This window comes from Panthera tigris, chromosome A2 (assembly GCF_018350195.1).
Source record: "Panthera tigris isolate Pti1 chromosome A2, P.tigris_Pti1_mat1.1, whole genome shotgun sequence".
Lineage (NCBI taxonomy): Eukaryota > Metazoa > Chordata > Mammalia > Carnivora > Felidae > Panthera > Panthera tigris.
In genome coordinates this window covers 31536591-31560165 of record NC_056661.1, presented here as the reverse complement: position 1 = coordinate 31560165, position 23575 = coordinate 31536591, and the positions used below count along the sequence as shown (strand labels likewise).

Sequence of the window (23575 nt, the reverse complement as noted above, 5' to 3'; positions counted from 1 at the left end):
CCAAGATTGTGAAGTGGAACAAATATGATGAATTCAGAGCCACAAGTCTTCTGTCTTCTCTGTCTTGTTGAATGAATACCTTGTTTTGCAAGAGCTGGTCGTGATGCTAAGAGATAGTTGAAAAGAATTTTCCATGATGTCATCTGAGCTTGTGAGTTTTTTTTTTTTCTTTTTGGCTTCTCCTATATAATAACATACCTTCCGTTTTGGCCGATTTTTTCTTACCCTAGCTTTGTATACAGCTGGATAGTAGAATGTCTGTTTTGTTTTCCCCAGGCAAATCTAGATGCTTTCTCAAGTCTTTGTTAGAGTTGAATGAGCCTCAAAAAGTGCAAGAATATGTCCTAACAGTTTTAAAGAGGAACATTCTAGGATGTGCAAAAATACTCATGTTAATGACAATTTTTAATTACATACTCAGTATCCCAGATTTAGTGACTCTGTTTTCCGACAGATGTGAGCTGCTACCTGCCCTTACAAAGAGCTCAAAACCTAGAGGGCTTTTAATGTAGGTGGAGGCTGAGGGACCCAGCAGCTCACCCAGTGCCAGAGTCTGGCTCTGGCTCCAGTGTGAGGCAGGCACTGACACATCCCTTTGGCTAGGGAGGCACGGAGCATGCTGGAGACTCACAGGGAAAATGGTAAAGTTGCTCTCTCTCTCTCAGTGGGGGGAGCCTGACGACAAAGCCCTACCAGCCTATTTGCCGAATTCTCTTCTTCTAGAAAGCATGATGGCTTTGTTTCCCCCCCTGCAAGAGAGGGAAAACCCCAGGAGGGGTGATTTGCCCCACTGCCTCTTCAAGGATGAGTCCGTCTGCTTGCAGTGAGAAACGCATATGCCGTTGAGTCTCGGAAGGGTGGAGAGAAGGGGGAGTAGAGGAGTAGACGGTGTCCCGCTGCCGGAATGACCCTCCCGGGGAGTGGGAATGGGCAGGTGGTTTGAGTAATGGGCATGTCAAGTGATCCCTGTGCTCTCCATCCCTCAGGTTCACCAGTACTATAGCTGTCTCCCAGAAGAGAAGGTTCCTTATGTCAACAGTCCTGGAGAGAAACTTCGGATCAAGCAGCTATTACACCAGCTGCCGCCACATGACAATGAGGTAAGGGGCTAGTGGGGCCTTAGGAAGACTGTGCGCGGAAGCTTCTGTGAACTGTCACCTTCTTCATAATCAGAATGCTGTGATCCGTGAGCTCTCCAAAGAAAAACTCCGGTGCATTCGTTTTAGGCTTTAGCTTCCTTAATTAGGGCCAGGAGAAACTGCCCGACACTTTCTGGAGAGAATTCTCGAAAGGCAGATCTCATTATGGACTGGATTTGCCTCTCTGCCTGGTGCTGCTAGCTAGTTTGGGGTAACCAGGGAGTCTTAAAAGTTAAAAGCTCAAGTCCAGGTTTTCACTGAAGAAGAATGAGCTAGTTGCCAGAGTCCCTTAGCTGACTGCAGTTCCCTGGGCCAGTTCAAGCCCTGCAAAAACCCTGTGATTCTCTGGAATTTTCAGCATCGTTTCATGTTAAACGAGTGTGCAAGTTTTCCACATTATGCTGCCTTAGAAGTCACATGTCCAGATCTGCAGCTCTCGAACGTCTGTGTTTTTGTCGTTTAAAGGCCATTTTGCCGGGTCACCGTTTATACACGTGGAAGAATGGCTTGCAGGCTGTTGTGTTTTTTTTTTTTTCTGGACCTAGACAGTAGGCACTGTAAGCAGGCATTTCTTATCTCCGAAGTCAGATGGCCCATAAAGGGAAATACGTGAATGTGTCTTTAAAAGATCATCCTGCTTGAGGGGTTTAGGTTTATAAACTAGAAATTAATTTTTAAGTATCTGGTTTTTAAAAACAGTCCTCCTCTGGGATGAGCACTGGGTGTTGATGGAAACCAATTTGACAATAAATTTCATATATTGGAAAAAAAAAAAAAAAACAGTCCTCCTCTAGAATGGACTTGTCCACCTAACTCTGATTGCATGCGAAACAAAAACATAAATTTAAATTGAAAGGAGAAATAACCCCTTAAGAGAGCTGGGTGGACCCCAGCTTTCTACCGACGGCTCCCACCCACAAGCCGGATCGCCAGGGAAAGGAGTAGGTACTATTTTATTATTTATATTGCCATATTCAGATCAAATGGGATAATTCAGACCCCTGAAAAATAAATTTGAGTAAGTGAAGCAAAAGCTTAAAAAATTGAAGCACGTCCCTAGAAAGAGAGCCAGTTTCCTGCTGCTCATTTGGACTTCATAAAACAAATACAAACAGTGTTTCCTCTTTTAAAGCTGAGAGCAAGCACTGTAACCCGATGCCCAGCTAACTAATTTGGAAGTGAAAATGCGGGTTTTTACAAGCAGGAGAGGGCGTGCCTTTCTTTAAAAGCACATCCATAAAATGTCAGCTGTGTCACCATATATTCTGGGCTGTTCGGGTCACGGCAGTGTCCTCAGGGACATCCACGTGAGGACTTTTTTTTTTTTCTTTAACTGTTTTTTACTTGATAGGGCAAGGTTCTCTGTTCTCTGCTGTTAATGATTTATTCCATTTACAGGTAACTGTGGTTTCATGAAAAGAGACCATTCAAATTCCTTCTTCCTGTTGGTGAGATTTCCTTACTCATGAGCCCGTGGGCAGATTTCACCCATTTGACATGGCCCTTTGGAGGACAAAGAGTGGTTCTCAAATCAACGTTTGACCATTCTGTCATATGCCCTGATGAAACAGTTGAGATACATACAGAGGCACTGGTTTTCCAATTGGGATGCGACTGTCCTGGTTCAGAAGTTTCCCCTCTAACACTTGTATCACATACCATCTGAGCATCTCACCTACCTTTCTTGACGTTCACATTTCTCAAGAGTCAGACAGGGAGGCGGGATTAGATCCATGTTGCCCAAAGTGTGGCAGACACACAACTTTAGGTGACACACAGACATGGCAGTGAACGAAAAGTGAACCAAGTAAGGAGAGAATCCCTCCCACTTAAAGTGTGCGCCACTCCTCGTGATCGAGCGGTTGAATAAGCACTGGGGAATTTCATTCTGGACTATCCGTTTCCTCACACCTCTCCAACTCGTGCCAGTCTTTACTTGTGAGTAACCAAGTAACCACTTGTAACGTGGTTACACGTTAAGAATCTCTGCTTTAGGGTCTCCCACAAGCAGAAGTGGCTAGAATCCGGCAACACGGTTTCATTCTTACGCTGTTTAGTTTTATGGTTGCCATCTGATTTTGGTAGGTGATAGGGACTTGCGATTTATAGTCATAATATACTGTAATTTTTTAAATGTATTCAAGTTTTTAAAAAGCGAGTCCGTTTTAAAACCAGCATTAAGTAAATAATAGTTCAGGACTACGGCAGAATTCCCATTGTGTGAGTTCGTAAGGGGAGAGCCTGGGGAGTGCCGGATTTGAGTGTCTCTGAGTGTCCCTTGCTTACTTCTCTGAGTTTTTGTATTTAATGAGAAGGAAAATATCTTATGCAAGTTGATGTGTTAGCCATAGCCCAGTGGGCAGCCCTTTTCCCTCCTGTACACGGATAAACATGCAGGGACTTCCATGAAGCAGCAACCATACCTCTGGTCCAACTCCTTAGCCTCAAGGCTTTGGTTGTCCGTTTTGGCAAAATAAGATGGGAGAACAGAAGTTGACAGCTGCTCTGGCTTGCTAGCATGGAGCCGTCCATTGGTGTCAAGGATCACTCACGTGGGCACGTGGAGGTGAACATATCTGGACCCTGCCATTCATTTGAAGAGCCACCTCATTTTTAAAGAAGGAAAACGTCCCCGATTTTTTTTTAAATTTTTTTTTTTTAACGTTTATTTATTTTTGAGACAGAGAGAGACAGAGCATGAACGGGGGAGGGGCAGAGAGAGAGGGAGACACAGAATCGGAAGCAGGCTCCAGGCTCTGAGCCATCAGCCCAGACCCTGATGCGGGGCTCGAACTCACGGACCGCGAGATCATGACCTGAGCTGAAGTCGGACGCTTAACCGACTGAGCCACCCAGGCACCCCAAAAAACGTCCACGATTTTGACCGGCACCAGAGCTGTCCCGCATGATGTGAACCTTAGTGTGGCTTAGAGCAGGGCGGTAAGGATGAGGAACAGTTCCAGAACCTTTAGCCTGCTTATGACGTGGCTCCGGAGTTTGGCGCCTCTCGTAAGCTGTGTTGGCTGTCCGCCATCTTAGGTAGAGACTCCCTTTAAACAGCCCCGAGCCTGCTGGTGGGACCGTGCAGACCAGAGCAGTACAAAGAAATGGGAGCGTGTTTACCGAAAAAAACTCCGGGGCATGGGCTTCAGAAATCCCATGGAGCAAGGGCGACATCCACTCTGCTGCTCTCTGTGTCTGTTCAGGTTCGATATTGCAACTCCCTGGATGAGGAAGAGAAGAGGGAGCTAAAGCTCTTCAGCAACCAGAGGAAACGGGAAAACTTGGGCCGAGGGAATGTCAGACCCTTCCCAGTCACGATGACAGGAGCTATTTGTGAGCAGGTGAGCCTGGATTCCAGGGAGGGAGGAGGGATTGCTCTGACCTCCTTGCACATGTTTGTTTGTTCAACAGTTCTTTTATTGAGTGCCTACTGTGCGTCATGCGCAGGTCTAGCTCTCAGGGATACAGCAGCAAACAAAAGACTTGAGAGCTTGATTTTGCCCTTGTGTGGGGTTCGGTTCTAGGGGAAGAAGTCAAACAATAAAATAAAGAAGAAAAAACACAGCGGGAAAGGAGCCTCCAAACACTGCGAGTCTGAGGAGGTTGTGATTTTCAGGAAAGTGGCTGCTCAAGTCGCCTCTTAGAAGGCGGTTTCTGAGCAGAGGTTCCCAGGAACTGCAGGAGGGGGTCCTGCAGATCTCAGTGGGTGGAGGGAACAGGCATCTCACAGGCTTTGAGGCATTTCTTTTTTTTTCTTTTTTTTTTAAATTTTTTTTTTTAACCTTTATTTATTTTTGAGACAGAGAGAGACAGAGCATGAACAGGGGAGGGGCAGAGAGAGAGGGAGATCCAGAATTGGAAGCAGGCTCCAGGCTGTGAGCGAGCCATCAGCCCAGAGCCCGACGCGGGGCTCGAACTCACGGACCGCGAGATCGTGACCTGAGCTGAAGTCGGACGTTTAACCGACTGAGCTATCCAGGCGCCCCTCTTTTTTTTTTTTTTTTTTTTTTTTTTTTTAATGTTTATGTATTTTGAGAGAGAGAGACAGCACGAGTGGGGGAGGGGCAGAGAGAATGAGGGAGACCGAGGATCCCAAGCAGGCTTCATGCCATCAGCACAGAGCCCAACACAGGGCTTAAGCTCACGAAACTGCGAGATCGTGACCTCAGCCGAAACCAAGAGTCGCCAAACGCTCAAACAACTGAGCCACCCAGGTGCCCCTTGGCAGGAGCATTTCTGTTGTGCTCAAGGAACAGCAGAGTTGGCCATTGTGGCGTGGCAGAGGGAGCAAAGGGAGAGAGGTAGCAGATGAAGTGAGTTCATGGAGGGCCAGTGGTATAAGCCATTGGAAGGAGATGGGGAGTCATTTGAAGGATTTAAGCAAAGGAAAGACCTGATGGATTTCTATTTTATTTTTTTAATTTATTTTTAACGTTTATTTTATTTTTGAGGGAGAGAGAGCGTGAGCAGGGGAGAGCAGAGAGAAAGGGAGACACAATCTGAAGCAGGCTCCAGGCTCTGAGCTGTCAGCCCAGAGCCCGACACAGGGCTCGAACTCATGAACCGTGAGATCATGACCTGAGCTGAAGTCGGACGCTTAACTGACTGAGCTACCCAGACACCCCATGGATTTCTATTTTAAAATGAGCCCTTTAGAAAAAGGAATTTGGACCATGGGTTCATCCCAGGACCGTTTAAAGGGGGTGGTGAATGGTCATCTCCTTGGGTTTGAGGGTTCTTCAGCAACGTGCATGCAGTCCCCCTGAATGCTCCCTGGGACCTCACTGAGTTGAAGAGTCTGGGTTCGTGTGTTCTCTTCATCTCCTGTAGCGTGCTCAGGGCATGGTGGTGGAGGGTTTTAAAGAAAGAAAGGTGGACGTGCAGCCCACCTGTGTTCTCTCTGCCCCTCCTCTTGGCCATAGAGCCTTCTGGTGCTGATCATCACTTTCGGCACTGCTCTTTGGCTCTGGTGCTCTTTGAAAAGCCTCCTCTACCTCCTCAAGCTCTTAAGGAAACCTTTCAGGTGCTGAAGATACATGAGCTGGATCAGTGAAGAGAAAGCAAGATACTGCCTGAGGGGAGTGGGTGCCATTTGACTGCCCTTTTTAGAGATTTTGGAGGGGTGGTGTGAGAAGGTTCACGTGGGTGAAATATAGGAGCTCCTTACTTAATAGGGGAGCCACAGGACCAGAGACTTGGCAGTGGAGTCTTCCCCCTTGATATGGGGGTGGTCACTGGTTAAGATGTGAGATTCAGGGGCACCTGAGTGGCTGAGTCAGTTAAGAGTCCAACTTTGGCTTAGGTCGTGTGCCCATGGTTTGTGAGTTCAAGCCCTGCTTTGGGCTCTCTCTGCTGTCAGCGCAGAGTCTGCTTTAGATCCTCTCTCCCCCCTTTCTCTCTGCCCATCCCCACCTCACTCTCTCTCTCTCTCAAAATAAATAAATAAAACTTAAAAAAAAAAAAAATAAGATGTGCGATTCAGTGTCCTCAGATCCAGAATTTTGCTGCTCTGAGATCAGCCTGCTGGAACCAGCCCAGCTGGGCTCTTCTAAGGAGAAAGAAAGGTTGGGCATTTCATGGGCGGGTGTCAAAAGTAGTGTAAGATAGTGACAAGGGCATGGAGGCAGAAGGACAAGATTGACTCATGTTCCTGCCAGATGACCCTGACCATGTTGTTTTTCCTCCATTTGTCATCTGCAAACTGTAGATGACAAATGCCTACGTGGTGGAATTAAGGTGATGATTACGTGAGATTCCGTATTGTTAAAGCAATTAAACAAAGCCATTACACTGAGGTGTCTCTAATACCTTTGTAGCCTACCTAAGCAAACCAAAGCCTAAGCCAAAGACATTGCCTTAGTATTGAGAAGATGACCCTTAAAACCAACCAATCATCAATAGATAACTAGCTTTCTCAAATAAATAACCACTTAAGCTGCAGGCAATCAAATAATTTCCTTGCTTTGCATCCCTGTCTTCTCTGGAGAACCTCCCTCCTAGTCCCAGGTAGGCGGAGCCCTCTTAGCCACTTTAAGTTTGATTAAGGCACCCAATTTAAATCATATGTGCTCAAATACACTCTTAAAAATTTTAATGTGCTTCAATTTATCTTTTATCACTATGCTTATCCCAGGTCTATTAATGTTAGAAAAGCACGGACAGTACCTTTTGTAACAAAACGTCTTCCTTTGGTCTAGTCACTTCCACCAATGAGCTCCCAGAAACTGTTCCACGAGACCTTTACTTCATTTTCTGTGAAGCGTTTCAACCTATATGATGGCCAGGGCCACGGTGTGGGAAAGGTTTAGAAGTAGCTTTTCTATTCTTTAGACATTGTGACTGGAGCTCAGCCACTCATGTGGGGCCATCCAACTAGACCCTCGGGTGTGAACCTCATGGCCATCGCCATCGTCAGCAGACAACCTCTCCCTGGACCTACCTCCTCACACTTGACTCCCGCTTCAAAGCCCCGACCTCAGCCATCACGTGTGGGTTGTCAGGGTTGTTGCCTCGTTCCTTTCCGCGTAAGGGAAGGAACTTTGGAACATGAGTAAGAAGATAGGGGAAGGGGAGACAAGAAGCCCTTTCCATAGTCTGGCCTTAGAAGTGGTGCCTTGTCGGGGCGCCTGGGTGGCTCAGTCGGTTAAGCATCCAACTTCGGCTCAAGTCATGATCTCATAGTCTTTGAGTTCGAGGCCCGCGTTAGGCTCTGTGCTGATAGCTCAGAGCCTGGAGCCCGCTTCAGATTCTGTGTCTCCCTCTTTCTCTGCCCCTCCCCTGCTCATGCTCTGTCTCTCTCTGTCTCAAAAATAAATAAAAACATTAAAAAAAATTTTTTTTAAATAATAAAAAAAAAAAAGTGGTGCCTTGTCAGTCAAGACTAAGGCAAAAAGAAGTTAGAGAAAACAGGCTAAAAGCCTGCCTCAAAGGCCTTTGGAGAAATAGTTAAAGGGGGGCATGCTTTTATGAACCCACCCCCTCTCCCATGTTACAGCCCCCCTCTTCAGCCCCCCACCTCCTGCCGCCTGTTCCTGCTGGTATTAAACTCCCCTGTGCCTCCACATAGAGTTTGGAGCATCTCAAAGATAAGGACACCTTCACCACATGTCACTTGGCCTCCTGCTTGTAGACCTCCTGTGTGGTCGTTATGCTAAAAGAGTTCATCCTCCTTTCCCACCTTGTGACTCCTTATTTTCTCAGTCACTTCATCTTTGCCTTCCTTGCAGGGAAGGAGAGCAGGGAGTGGAGGGGAGGGAGAGCAAAGACCGCCCTGCCACATATGTGACACACGGAGCACAGTCACCGGGTTGAAAATCAGTGCACGGTAACCCGCTCTAGGTGGTGGTGGTCTCTTACCGTTGTGTGCAGCCCTGAGAGACGGGGCTGGTGTTTGTACTGACGTGTCTGATTGCCTCACAGTGCGGAGGCCAGATTAACGGCGGGGACATCGCTGTGTTTGCATCGCGCGCCGGCCACGGGGTTTGCTGGCACCCGCCGTGCTTCATATGCACCGTCTGCAACGAGCTGCTGGTGGATTTGATCTACTTTTACCAGGATGGGAAGATCTACTGTGGCAGGCACCACGCTGAGTGCCTGAAGCCGCGCTGCGCAGCCTGCGATGAGGTCAGAGCACGCCGCATGGGGGCTCAAGCCCTGCCTGTCGCCCCTCAGTTGTGCCTTAGGCAACATCCCACCCCCAACGCCCCGCCCCGCACAGAAGAAGACCCTAGACCCCTCCACCTTCTTCCATTAACCTTGCAAGAAGCAAGCCCCACCCCCATCCCTGGTTGCTAGCATGCCTGAAAGTGGCCATCCCCTGGGCATCCAGGTAGGAAAGCAGCTTCTGTAGCTGAGGGGAGTCACTGCTACTGGGTCAGTTCTGAACTGTTAAAGAAAGGCATTGTGCAGCGTTAGATTTCAGCCCAAATCCGAAGGATTAACCAGTAATGGTGTGGCCCTGAAGTTCCGATTCCTAAAGCTTCAGTGGGACAAACTGGTTTGAGAAGGGAGACATTTGGTGGCACTATTTTGCTTTCCCATGATTGAGCAGAGCTCCGATGAGGATTCAGGAGGCGGAGGCATATTTCCTGTGGAGAGCTCTGCCCCACGCTCTGGGAGGTACTTGAATGTGCTACCCCAGGTCACAAAGCACCCTGGAGTACAAAGCCCGTGCCTGGTGTTTTCTCCCACCGGGAGCACATGGCAGTATGATCTGTAAGCCGCAAGAATAGGAGATGTGCTTTGGCTTCAGAAGTTTGGAGCTTCTATTGCCTATATTCCTGTAAAAAGTTTTTCTTTCTCTTTCTTTCTTTTTTTTAAGTTTGGAGGAGAAAGGAGAATGTTCTAAACCTGACCGCTTTTATGGAATAATTTGGGGAAAGTTCTGGGATGGAGGTTTCCTCCGACACAGAATGGATTTTTGGTTCTGACCTTGCAGACAGCAATGTGGGCCTCTGTAAGCAGCCCTGCCCTTGTTCAGCCCTAGTCCACTACAGGTGCCTAGGGGAGGTTCCCTTCTCCAGGAGGAAGTTGACCAGCCTTAACTAATTTGGATTCTAATGCTAATAATGGTGATGTTCTAAAGAGGCCCTCTAGAGAGGTATTTGGGAAACCCAGTTCAGTTCCACCTCTGTAATTCCAGGCCGCCACTTTGCCTCAGTTTCTTCTCCTTCTGGAGATTTGTGCTCCTAACACTTGCGGTTATCTAATGGCCAAGGAATATGATGATTTAAGTGTTTTGCAATTTTTGTTTATTGAGATGTCATTCACACATCATAGGGTTCATTCACCCTTTATACGTGTCCAATTTGGTGGGTTTTGGTATATTCACAGAGTTGTACACCTGTCACTGCTGCCTAATCCTAGGTCATTTTCATCACCCAAAAAGAAACTTTGTATCTATTAGCGGCCGCCCCCGCCCTTCCCCCAGCCCTGGCATCTGCTGGTCTATTCTCTGCCTCTGTGCATTTATATATTCTGGACATTCCACATAAGTGGATCTTTTGTGTCTGGCTTCTTTAGTTGAGAGCCATGTTTTCAGGGTTAATCCACGTTGTAGCATGTAATGGTGCTTTATTCCTTCCCAGGGCTGAATAATAGTCATGTGTATACGTCCCATTTTGTTGAGCCCTTTGTCCATTGATGGACATTTAAGTTCTTTCCACTTTTTGACTATTATGATCAGTAGTGTATGAACATGCATATGCAGGTGTTTGTGTGCACATATCTTTTCAGTTTTCTTGAACATATACCCAGGAGCGGAATTGCTGGGTCATACCGTAATTCTGTGTTTAACTTTTTGAGGCAATCCAGACTCTCGTCCAGAGAAGCTATGCTGTTTTACATTCCCACCGTCAGTGAATGGTGTTGCACTTTCCCTACGTCTTCCTCAACACTTACTTTTTCATTGTTTTCATTTTAGTGTGTACGAAGTAATACCACATTGTGATTTGGATATGTATATCCCTAACGGGTGATAACGTTGAGCATCTTTTCATATGTTTATCCGTTGTTTTTGTATCTCCTTTTTTTGAAATGTCTATTCAAATCCTCTGCCTGTTTTTTAATTGGGTGGCTTTTCTTTTTATTGTGGAGCTGTTTATATATTCTGGATACTAGTTCCTTACCAGATACATGATTTGCAACTATTTTCTCCCATTCTCTGGTTATATTTTCACTTTTTTGAGGATGTCCTTTGAAGCACAGAAGTTGTTAATTCTGATGAAGTCCAATATATCTGTTTTTTTCTTTTGTTGCTTACGCTCTCAGTGTCACAGCTAAGAAACCTGGGTCCAAGGTCATGAATATTTACACTTGTGTTTTCTTTTAAGCATTTTATCGTATTTGGCTCATTAAGTCTCTGATCCCTTTTGAATTAATTTTTGTATACGGCTCAGATTCATTCTTTTGCATGTGGCTATCCAACTGGCCCAGCCACATTTGAAAAGACTATTCTTTCCCCGTTGAATGTCCTTGGTGTCTTTGTTGATAATCACTTGGCCATAAATGTTTGGCTTTATTTCCGAACTTTTATTTCTCTTCTATTGATCTGTATGTCTATTTTTATACCAGCACCACACTGTCTTGATTACTGTGGTTTGTAGTAAGCTTTGAAATCTGTGCTTTGAAATTTCAAAAATTGCATATTGGAGGTCAAAACACAAGTGCTTCTGAGGACAAGGCAGGTGTTGTCCGTGAAGGTGACACATTTTAAGACAACAGTGAGTGGTGAAAAATAGGACTGAGCTGGAGAACTCACCACTCACCTGGAAATAGCAATCCCTCTTCTTAAATGCTGTGTTTTCAACAGAGAACCCAGGATTTCAGGCATTAATGTGACATTTCCTGTTTTTGAAAAAGATTGTGTATCCGCCAAATAAAACATCTATGTGTTATCTGGAGTGCCCATGAGCTATCAGTTTCTGGTCTTGCTTCATATTCTTCAGGGTAGAACATGATTTCTCATATTAAATGTGGTTAAGTTCATACCTGGCCAGACCAGAAACTGTGTTTCATGGTGCTGTAGGCTCATCCCGACTGATAAAGATCTAGAATATGCATATACGTCCAGGTTTTTTATTGAGCGATTTGTGGGAAGGACCTGCTTTCCCATGCTTCTGGTTTGGGGCCCCCACAGCTGCTGTCCTTTAAAGTGCCTTCTCTTAGCTGGGTCTTAACCACTGATCATTTGGCTTCCCCATCTCTAGATCATCTTTGCAGACGAATGCACAGAAGCCGAGGGGCGGCACTGGCACATGAAACACTTTTGCTGCTTCGAGTGCGAGACAGTGCTCGGCGGCCAGCGCTACATCATGAAGGAGGGAAGGCCCTACTGTTGCCACTGCTTCGAGTCCCTGTATGCGGAATATTGCGACACCTGTGCTCAACACATAGGTGAGGCGGCCCCGGGTGCTCAGCTTGGTCCTCCTGCCCCTGGATCTCCTCGGTGTCTGGTGTAGTTACAGTCCCTGTGGCCAACCCACCCTGGCTTCACTGAAAAGGGGACTCTCTTGGCTCCGTTACTAGAGAGGCCAAAGAGCGCGCTCGCTTCAGATAGGGGTGGCTCAGGGTTCAAACAAAGTCTGGGGTTTTGGGTCCTTTGTGTCTCAGCTCAGCTCGCCTTCTCTTGGCGGCGGTGAAAAAGCAAGCTGTCTTCGCATGCTGGCCAAGAGGACTCCCCACTTCTACATGGTCTCGGCACTTGCATTCTCGAAAGGAGTGGGGCCGTGTATGTTTTCGCATCCGAATCAGCTCCTCCAGATAGGAACCTTATCATCCCCGGTCGGGTCATGTGTTCCACCCTGGAAACAAGAGCATAGGTGTTTCAGTTGGTCTGCCTGAGTCATAGGCCCAGCCCCGAGATGGGGTTATGTGAGGTACAGCCCCACTACCAAGGGGAGGGGGAGTGGTCCCGGAAGGAAAACAAGAGGGAAAAGATAAAACAGATGTCTTCCACAGCCTCCTTGGAAAAACTTGAGGATCCATGGAGGGAGGACCCAAAATAGTCCTCTTGTAGAAAGGGACAGTCAAGAAAACCAAATGGTTTCTGGCAAGCACGTCTTTTAAAAAAAAAAAAAAAAAAAAAAAAAATCAGCAAGAATTGACCCAGCCAAATACAAAGAAAGCAAGAGAACCTGAAAGAGCTGATAAGCTCTAAACTCTCCCAACTAAGCGGCAGATCTGAGATGGTGGAAATCATTTTCTCTTCGCAAATAACCAGTTTGTTCAACTCTTGAGCACTCTTCCAGATCACGCTGCATCTGTGGCTTGTTCGTTCAACTTGCCTGTTCTGGCACCTTGAGAATGAGCCACCCTTTAAAAAGAAAAATGAAAGAGTTGGCAGTGGGTGAATGTCTGTAAGACTAGCAGCCTGCTCTTCCTGTGGCTTGTGCAGTTCCCAGAAATCTGCTCAGAACCTGCCAGCTCCTTACCTATAGTGAGCAGACGTGGAGATAATCGGTCTGGGCGCCCCTTTTGCCCCACTTAGAAGATTATATCAGAAACGGAAAGAGTTTGATTTTGTCTCCGTGCTTCATCTCAAGTGGCATTTTTAAATGAAAAATTAGCTACTAGTTGGGAGAGCTCTGTGAGCTGATAAAAATCACAGCTTTGTGGACAAGGCACCTACTGTGTGCTCAGCGGTCCTTTGTTGTTGGGCAATCCATCCCACGGACTCAGGCCTGCTTCCATGAGGCCTTTCTGAGCTGGAGTCCCCAACGGGCTCAGGGTTCAACCTTGCTATGCAGCCATATCATCCGGCACTCTTCCCTTCCCGGGGCCTGGCGACGTGCAAACCCACCTTCCCCCAACCCCTCAAGGCCTCACCGCCTCAAGGCCTGGTGCTTCAACCAAGAACCCAGTAACCGTCACTTCTCGCGAGATCAAAACAGGGAAACGGACTTGCCTTTATGCTGAGAGTTAGGAAATGGGAGTTTGATTTGGACAGGTGGCTGGCCATGTGAGGACGGACAGGGTGGGGTGCATCAGAGGAAAATGGTGCAGCTTTTGAACCCAGCATTTGTCACTGTGGATTCTGGGTCTGCCAGTCGGCACTTGCTCAGAGGAGAGGTGCTGAGTGTACAGATAAACAGCTTACCTGCAGCCATGATACCCCCCCCCACCTCACTAGTGTTGCTGTGTCTTCTGTCCCTTTCCTTTGAAGTTCAAAAGCTTCTCCAGAAACTGCCCCTTAGGATTTTTGCTCAGCAACTTGGAAGAGAGAAAATCTGTCTGTACCCCCCGCAGAAGGGCCCTCTGTCCTCTTCTCTTTCTCTCTCCTAACTATCTGAGACGTTGATTGGCATTCCCTTCTCCTTCCCTCTTAAATGCATAAAAAGGCATCAGTGTTTTACCAGAAAAGGAGACCTCTGAGGCCCATAGTATTCTCACTGCTGCCGTTAAAATGCTGTCCCTGATTTTTTTTTTTTTTCGAAATCTACTTTTCTGTGAAACCTAATTTTCCTGCAACAGCAGAAGGGTGTGCTCTGTATATCATGCATACCACTGTCTCCTGGTGCTTTGCTCTGACCATATTACACAAATATTCCATATTTATACAGCCGCTCCGAGTGGACCCTGCATCAGGCAGCCGTTGCTAGGGCAACAGTACTTTTGCCTGTGCACAGCAGAGTAAACAGTCCTACAAACAGACCGAGCCTGTAGCAGGCAGTAGACACACACACCCTCCGAGAAGGGCTTATGGGGGCTTAGAGGGGGGAATTAAAGAGGAGCGCTTAGATGTGGAAGAGCAGAGCCCTCTTCCAGATGTTTAGAGTTCAGGACCAGTTCAGAGGACCCTCTGACATCAGGGATGTTTATCAGGGACCACGTTGTGCTGCCTGCTGGGCCGCTTTGTAACCCGCCTCCCCTCTGCTCCCCCCACCCCAGCCCAGCCTTTCTGCAAGGCCCCATCCCCAGAAGGGGCCCCTGCTGCCCACATCTGAGCACGCTTGCTTGCAGAAGCACGGAGAGGCAGCTGGTGGAGGACAGATCCGGGAACTGGGCTTCCTGTGTGCCTGCGACAGGGAGTGGGCAAGGCTGCGGCCGCTTGGGATTCAGGGCAGCCGGGATCCCAGCACAGCCTCCGGAGGGGAGGGCAAGGCAGACTCAGCCAGCCGTGGCGTTCTTTCGTGGACTGCGTCCGGGCAGCGGCCCCCAGAGCGGGGAGGGCAAAGGGCAGTAAGACCACATAAAAAGAGGAGAAGAGCGAGAGGAGCTAGCAGACGCGGGTGTGAGCGCTCTCTGCATATTAACTCATAGCAGCTGGGCGAAGTCAGAGGTTTTAACTGCAGCGGGGACTGAGGCCACTCGCTCAGGGTCACACAGCTCAGAGCCAGCCGGGAACTCGGTAGATGGGCTTCGGCATCTTTCCAGCCAGCTGGAATGGGATGCGAACCTTCCTTCCTCTGACTCCCTGAAGCCTCCCTCTGAACTGCTCCAGAGTTCTGCCTCCCTGTACTGCCCGCCCTGCTTCCTCCCAGGAGCCTGGGGAGAAAATGTGGCTGAGCCCAGCAGCTCTGGGTCCTGTCTCTAGCCCCGCCCACCGCTTCTCCTGCCTGGGAAGGCCAGGTTGATTCCCACAGTGGCCCTTTGGCCTTAGAGCCGACTTTGTGGCTGCTCCTGTCCCTCTAAAACTCCCTTCTTAGTCTCTAGGACCAGACTCCCAAATAAACAGAGACCCCTTAGTTTGGGGCGGAGCTCATAGGAGAGGAATTGCCTTGTGCCTCTCTCTCTCTCCCTGGACTCCAGGGATATAAAGGTAGGTGGGAGAGAGCATGGGAGGCTGGGACAGCTGCTTTGCCTTTTGCCCTTTGTTCTTGCCTTTCTCTTCTTCTGGGTAGAGTTTGTTCTCTGGTTTCTTGTTTACCACCTCTCTAGACAAGTCTCCCAAAGTTATTCCTGGGAAGTCTAGGTTCAGGACTATCAGCCAAATTAGTACTACTATGTTTCTGGGAAGATTTTTATAATCAGAAAGCAGGCGGCTTGCAAAGGCCCCCTTCCATCCCACGGTAACTGCATGCGACTGCATACTCCACAGGCTCACCCCACAGGAGGGGGGACCCCAACGTGTCCAGACTTCCATTCTGCCAGCTTAGCAGCTGCTGTCAAAAGAGAGCCTCCATACATCACTGTCTTAGCAACAGTCCCAGGTGACTCTTGCATTGCACTAGTGCAAGTCATGTGCCCACCTCTGCCGCAGTCTCTGGGGTAGGAGATACAGTTCTTTACTGGCCATTGCTAGGTCCAGGAGTGGCTTTAGCCCTGCCCAAAGCTCATGGCCCAAGGGTGGTGAGAAGATGGTGTCCCACAGGGGGATGAAGCCCTAGAACCAGCAAGGGGCAGAGGAGATGCTGAGAAGGAAGAACTCTTGGGGCTCTGGGAGGTTCCTGTAGGGCAGGTGTAACAGGATTATGCAAACCAGGGACGGCCCTGGCATGGGGAGGAAATGTGTTTCTTCCTTCCCTGATGATATTAAGGAAAGGGTGTGCATGCTTATGGAGGATATCTTTGACGAACCACACCCAAGCGTTTCCTTGCCGAGTGTTGAAATCTACTTTTTTCTTTTCCACTGAACTGTTACAGCGATCTCTTCATGTGAATGGCCTATGCTGGTATGGGATTCACTTCATCCATTCAGTGTATAAAGAGCCCTTCTGGTACATCAGGCTGTGTTCCTGGACATGCCACAGAAAATTAATGAACCTCTTCTCCTAGAACTTCGTTTGGGAGGGGTGGGGAGAGAATTAACAAACAGATGTACATGTGGAGTGCTTCAATGTCTAGCACAGTTCATGCTGTGAAGAAAAATCCAGCAGGTCCGGGTAAAGAACGGTGGAGAGGATGCTCTCAGGTGTACAGGAGGACGTCTCCAAGGAGTTGGCGTTTGAGCAGACCCCCAAGTAGAGTGAAAGAGAAAGTATCAATGTCATGGTTAGGAGCAAGTCTTGTGGATACAGATCTCACCTGTGATTCCTAGTTGTATTAAATTAGGCAAGTTATTTACCCTTCCGGTATCTCTGCGTCCTCGTCTGAAAAATGGAAATAATACTAGAAACCTACCTCATTACAGTGGAGGGGTCAAAGGAGTTTACATACACGCAAAGCATTGAAAGCGTGTGTTAGTGTCATTAGTGCTATTTTGTCTGGGAGAATGTATCCCAGGCGGAAGGATTCATGCGCACGACGCTTGGATCTAGTTTTTCTCTGCTCGGAGCGGATGAGTTCAGAGGCAGCTGATTGGTGGAACCAGGGGGTTCTCCTAATAGGACATGAGTACCGTTCGTGTGAGGTCCTGATTATGGATCTGCTGATAGTTTATTCTGTTGTGTTTGGAACCCTGAGCCAAACCAGGATGCTGTGTGTTTCACACGGTGATACAGGGCTCTGAGCAGCTTGTCAGCCTCTCTCCCATGTCTCCTCTATCCCCAGGGATCGACCAAGGTCAGATGACCTACGATGGCCAACACTGGCATGCCACCGAGACCTGTTTCTGCTGTGCTCACTGCAAGAAATCCCTCCTGGGGCGGCCGTTCCTCCCAAAGCAGGGCCAGATATTCTGCTCACGGGCCTGCAGCGCCGGGGAGGACCCCAATGGCTCTGACTCATCCGATTCGGCCTTCCAGAACGCCAGGGCCAAGGAATCCCGGCGCAGTGCCAAAATCGGCAAGAACAAGGGCAAGACGGAGGAGCCCATGCTGAACCAGCACAGCCAGCTGCAGGTGGGCTCCAACCGGCTGTCGGCCGACGTGGACCCCCTGTCGCTGCAGATGGAACTGCTCAGCCTGTCCAGCCAGACGCCCAGCCTCAGCCGGGACCCCATTTGGAGGAGCCGGGACGAGCCCTACCATTACGGGAACAAGATGGAGCAGAACCAGTCCCAGAGTCCTCTGCAGCTTCTCAGCCAGTGCAACCTCAGAACTTCCTACAGTCCGGGAGGGCAGGGGGCTGGGGCCCAGCCCGACATGTGGGGCAAGCACTTCAGCAACCCCAAGAGGAACTCATCACTGGCCATGAAGGGGCACGGCGGCAGCTTCATGAAGGAATGCCGTGAGGACTATTACCCGGGAAGGCTGAGATCCCAGGAGAGCTACAGCGATATGTCCAGTCAGAGCTTTAGTGAAACCCGAGGCAGCATCCCAGTCCCCAAATACGAAGAGGAGGAGGAGGAAGAGGAAGGGGGCATATCTACTCAGCAGTGTCGGACCCGCCATCCAATCAGTTCCCTGAAATATACCGAGGACATGACGCCCACAGAGCAGACCCCTCCTGGCTCCATGGAATCACTGGCCCTGTCGAATGCAACAGGTAGGTCCTCTTCACCTGGCAAACAGAGCAGAGGTAGTCTCTGGGTGACCTGATGCTGGTCTTCAGGACTTTCATGTTGTTCCTGCCACGTGCCCTCCTCCAACAGGTTGTCAAGGAAGGGGGACCCCAGTTTCAGATGGCTTCTGTCTTTGAACGCATTCCCTATAAGCAGAGCCTGAGACGGGGGTGAAGATGCCTGTGGCATGTTCAGGGCGTGCTCCCAGGGAAGGGGAGGCACAGTGAGGGCCTAGGGCGGGAGGAGGGGCCAGGCGAAGACTCCAGCTCTGGGCTGGAATCTGACTTCAGCCTGATCCCACGGGGGCTCTGGAGGCTGAGTTGCATCATATGTTTGCTTCCCTCTTGCGACAAAGTGGCTGTCATCCCACGCCACCATGTCCTTCGGTCACTGGCTTTGGGCTGCTGGAGGACAGCCTGGGGATGAGGTTGTGGAGGATGTGGGCATGGGACACGGCAGGTGCTATTGGCCAAAGACAACATTCGGAAGCAGAGGCAGCTGTGAGCTGGGGGTGGTACTCACAAAGCTGGGTAATGCTTGAGACACCAGAGCATCCACAACAGCTTCCAAGGCTTTTCTGAACCCCAGTATCTCATTAGGGATCTCATTTTAATGTGTGGATAGAGGCAAAAGAAATAAGGATAGACAGTAGAGGGAAGGCAGGCTGAAAAGGACAGAAGAGGGGGAGAGTGTGAGAGAGATTAAATTCGAGGCCTGCTTTCTCCAGCCAAATTGTCCAGCTGGTTTGCGTGCATGTGAAGACTGATGGAGATGTTCTGTAAGATGGCACTACTCAAAGCGTAGTCTGAGGAAGGAAGCTGGCCACAGTCCGCCGTGAGATACGTACTGAAAATGACAACGTTTAGAAACTCTTAGAACAATTGGGCATTGCCACAACATCCACATGCATGCTCAGTGGGCTTGTCTTATCGGTGCAGGTACAGACCAGTCGGTGTTGTGGAAGCCATGAGTGAGTTGTACGTCGCATGTGCTGTGTGTTAGTCTTGCTCAGAAGGACCACATGTCTGTCTGCAATGGACTGAAAATAAAAAACGGGTCCTTCACCATGGATAACTGAGAAGTCCTTTTCTGAGACGCACTGAGTGTGTCTGCCCCTCATGGGCAGAACACCCAAGGAGGGAGACACATGTCTGCCCCTTCCATCAGGGACCCCATCATCAAATGGTTCTTGGTGGAGCTTGTGATAAACATGTGCACGTCAACCCTATCTGGCGATGACAGCCAGCGCTCAGCTCCAGCTGTGGTGGCCATGTGCAAAGATATTTATTTCTTCAACTAGCGGTTCTATAGCTCTTACCATGTGCCAGACTTTGTTCTGAGCACTTTATAATTAGCTTACTTAATTCAACCCTCACAGCCTTCTGAGGTGGATATACTATTAAGATTATCATTTCAGGGGTGCCTGGGTGGCTCAGTCGGTTGGGCCACCGACTTCGGCTCAGGTCATGATCTCACCGTTCGTGAGTTCGAGCCCCGTGTCGGGCTCTATGCTGACAGCTCAGAGCCTGGAGCCTGCTTCAGATTCTGTGTCTCCCCCTCTCTCTACCCCTCCCCTGCTCAGGCTCTGTGTCTCTCTGTCTCTCAATGATAAATAAATGTTTAAAAAAACATTTTTTTAAACAAAAAGATTATCATTTCAGAGTTGAAACTGAAGCACAGAGAAGTTGAACCGTTTGCCCAAAGTCACCCAGCTTTTAAAAAGTCAAGTGGGGGCTTGAACCTGTGCCTATGACCCTAGAGCAATGTTCCTAATCGTACCAAATTGCCAACCATTCCACTTTCTCCAGACAAGTTAAAAATGTGGATTTTTTAAAATGTAGAACCTATTTAAACTCTGCGAGACAAGCAAAACATCTCTCTTACTGATAGGATGTCTATGCAGTGTGTTTTTAAGCCATTATCCCTCTCAAATGCTCTCACATTTGTGCTCTCATTTGTCCTAGAGGACAAATAGCAGCTATTTTGTTTCAGATGAAACAAAAATGAGGCCTTAGTGACTAAGCACCTTGCCCGATGTCATAGAAGTGAGCAGTTAGTGCAGAGAGATGACTGTCTGGCTTCCAGCCCAGTTTGTGCTATTCTCGAAAACTTCATATGCTATAATTATTTAAGAGGCCAGGAGATAAATATGCAATTCAGCCCCTGAAGCTAGACCACTTTCATTGAAATCTACATTGGCTGCTTGTTTCAGACATGGAACCCAAGGCCTCCCCCCAGGCCCACTGGAGGCGGGACCCAGGAACCTGCTTTTCAACCAGCTGCCCCTCCCCCCACCCCACCCCCGCTGAAGCTGAAGCTGATGCAACCAGTGTCTGAGAACAGTTGTTCTTGGGTTTGTCTCTTGTGACTTTATTGTCCTCATGCTGTGACTTAGGAGAAAGTCAGGAGATCTGGGTGTTGGGGATATTGGAAAGGCCACGTGATTGTGTTTGAAGAACATACTGTATCTGATCCTAGAGAAGAGACACGGAATTTATCCCCATGATTTTCTCTGGGCCCTTGGGCAGAGCCCCTCATGCCCCACCATTTGTGAGATTTTGGTGAAGCATCCCTGAACCGTGTCTGATACAGCAAAAACAATTCCACCGATCAGCACTGTCCAATGGAGGCCATAGCCACATGAGACTGTTGAAATTTCAAGTAATGAAAATTAAATGAAACTGAAATTTCAGGCCATCGGCTGCACTAGCCACATGTTAAGTGTTCAACGACAGTTTAAGCAGCAGAATTTGAAATTGCATTTGATTTTGGTAGCCACACGGAGCTCACAGCCACTCTGTTGGACAGGACAGATGGCAGACGTGAGCTTGTAGGATGGGCACACTTTTAAGCCCATCGTTTGTCTCTTTGGAAATTCTCACATGAGCCCCCGTGTTCAGACTGACAGCTGACGTTTTGGGGTTACAAGTTCACATCCAGCGTTCGTCACGGGGGAGCTGTGTGAACAAATTGCTTACATTGTCTAAGGCTCCTTACCTCATCCAGGGAATTTGGTAAATAACAGTACTTCCTTCATTGTGTTTTTGGGTGAATTACGTGATCGTGGGTTTAAACTTGTTAATGCGTTTAAACTTGTTAATGTCGTCTGTGACATGTAAGACCTTCTGTAATGGCTACCAGATACTTTTTGTTACTATTTCATTCTTCTCCCAAACATACTGGTGCACACTTTTGGCCTCTAAGAGTGTTTTGGTTACTGACATCTCCCAGCTCCCACCAGCTGTGCCGGTTTGCATTTTCAGCTTTGAGAACGTTCCTGTGGGATCCTCTTTTTTTAAACCAGCATGTGGAGAGCCTGAGAAGTAGGGAACTGAAGAAATGCATTTTGTGCCCCTGTGTTTCCATAGATCTGTCAGACACAGCAGCGTGGAAGAAAGATTGCAGCTAATATTCGAAACACTGCTTCCTCCTTGGTCACTGGGGCACAGCTTAAATAGCCTTCCAGGTCCAGTGTTGCACACATGTTCACACACATTCACACACACACACCCCAAAGCCATGATATTTACTAGACTTGGAAAAGTCGGTCATTTTGTTGCCAACGCCCACCGTTGCGTTTAAATTTTGCTAGAAGATTCTCAAAAGAAGGCAGTGCTCAGAACCGTGTGTCTTTAAATCCTGGAACCCCAGTCTGTGAGTAACAGATATGTGTCATAGAAGGCTTTGTCAAAAAGCCTTGATCCTTAGGTGAAAGCTAGCTTTCAGGATGATGGATTTTTTTTTTTCCTCCATGGTCAATAAATCATGTTATTGAAAAAGTCTGTAGTGTTTAATCTGGCACGAAGCATGATCTTTTCGTAGACAGCATTTTTCCTTTGAACCGATCTGGAAAAACAGCCGCAGTGGCTTGCCAGCCTTAAATCTGGCTTTGACACCTACTGATTTGTTTACAACCAGGAGCATACTGTCCCTTCTCCTTGGAAAACGCAGTCCATCCCTTACGCTCACACAGAGTGAGTCAGGCGAGCACGGTCGCCATTTATAATAGCGTTGTGTGGAACTGGAAGTAGGTTGTAGGTTGCAGAAACTCTCCAACTCTGCCGTTGCCTAAACGTCCCTCCCAAGCAGCTTACAGCCTTGGATGATCACAGTTTCGCAGATAGCAGTACCAGCGTCACTGGCAACTGCCATTATTGGGTGTTGGTCCTGTACTAGGTACAGTTCTAAGGGCTTGTGTGAACTTCTAGTATCCCACTGTTGATATGCCCATTTCATAGATGACATAAGTGAGACACGGAGAGGCTATGTATAGCTCAGGACCACAGAGCTGGGAAGCGAAGGAGCACGATTCAAACTTGGGCATTGTAGCTGCAGGCCTGGGTCCTTAATCAGCATACCATGGCACATGTGGATGGTGGTGATAAGAGTGGCCGAGGACAACCATGAGACCACAGAGTGTGGTCTGACATGATGATGATCTCACATATAGCATCTCTTTAAATCCTCATAATAGCCCTATAAGTCTGACGATTTACCCCATTTTACAGTTAAGTACTCTCAAGTGCACAGAAGTCGTGACCTCCCCATGGTCACCACTGACAGCGGAACCCGAACTTGGGTGTGATGGTCTGCAAAGCCCTTGCTCTTAACCTCTCTGTTACAGTCCTCACAGGTAGGGTCATGGTCACGGTCAGGATTTGCGCAGTGACCGTATCTGGAAAGATCAGGATTTCTCTTCCTGCCATAGCCAGGTTGTTGATGTCTGTCTGGCCCTGGCAGGGCAGGAGCCAAGCTGGCAATCCAAGGCGACCTGCTTGGGTCAGAGGCACTTAAAGACCACGGAGACAAGTGCAGATTGTCCAGGGATTGGCCCCTGGCAGGAGGCACCCACAGAATGGAGAGAGAGGCTGGAGTGCAAGTCAGGGCCACGGTTCAGGTCACGCCGGGGCCAGGTGCAGAGCAGAGTTCCCATGGGGACTGGTTGCCTCAGGCAGAGGCCCCACCCAAGGACAACTGGAGACGGTCAGCTGGTCCCCCACCAAGGGCCCTGGTGTGTAGCAACCAACGTGGCTGGGAACGCGGCTCTGCCTTGAGGACCAGCCACATGCCACAGGAGTGGCTGGGTCAGGCAGAGCTGGGGCCTAAAGGAAGCAAATGCAGATGTGGATGGAGGAAAGAAAGGAAGGTCTGTGTGCATTCGTTCGTTCATTCATTCTGCCTGCCAGTGAGGTATGAGCGCCTACCCTGTGAGGTACAGCAGCGTGAATGAGGGCACAGACTGTAGACCAGTCTGCCAGAGGTGGATATTGGACTTCGTGGTTTGATACCTATGTGACCTTGGGCAGCTGGCGTATCTTTTCTGTGATTCAGTGTCCCCATCTTTGAAATGAAATGACAGCAGCGCCTTAGAGGGTTGTTGTGGGAATTCTTGAGTTAATTCCTGTAAAGAACTCAGGACGGTACCTGATATCCCCTAAGTGCTCAATGCCTTTAGCTGATAACATGATTAAGTCGGTGCCATGGCCTGTGCAAGGTGCTAGGGATGCACTGCTGAGGTAAAGTAGACAAGGGGCTTACCTTCCTGCCCCTCTCAGTCCCGTGGCGTTTAATAGATAGTAAACATCTTAATTATACAATAGGAAATTGTGGCAAA

At 48.5% G+C, this 23575-nt stretch overlaps 1 protein-coding gene across 3 annotated transcripts in view; it reads left to right on the top strand.

Annotated features, from left to right (window-relative positions):
• PRICKLE2 (prickle planar cell polarity protein 2) overlaps positions 1-23575 on the top strand; it is a 323193-nt gene that overhangs the window by 262655 nt on the left and 36963 nt on the right. For all 3 annotated transcript variants that reach the window (XM_042979354.1, XM_042979353.1, XM_007084362.3), the window contains 5 exons: positions 987-1100; positions 4346-4483; positions 8562-8765; positions 11849-12035; positions 17070-17945. In XM_042979354.1, the coding sequence (XP_042835288.1) occupies positions 987-1100; positions 4346-4483; positions 8562-8765; positions 11849-12035; positions 17070-17945 (1519 nt within the window). The remainder of the gene's footprint in view (positions 1-986; positions 1101-4345; positions 4484-8561; positions 8766-11848; positions 12036-17069; positions 17946-23575) is intronic.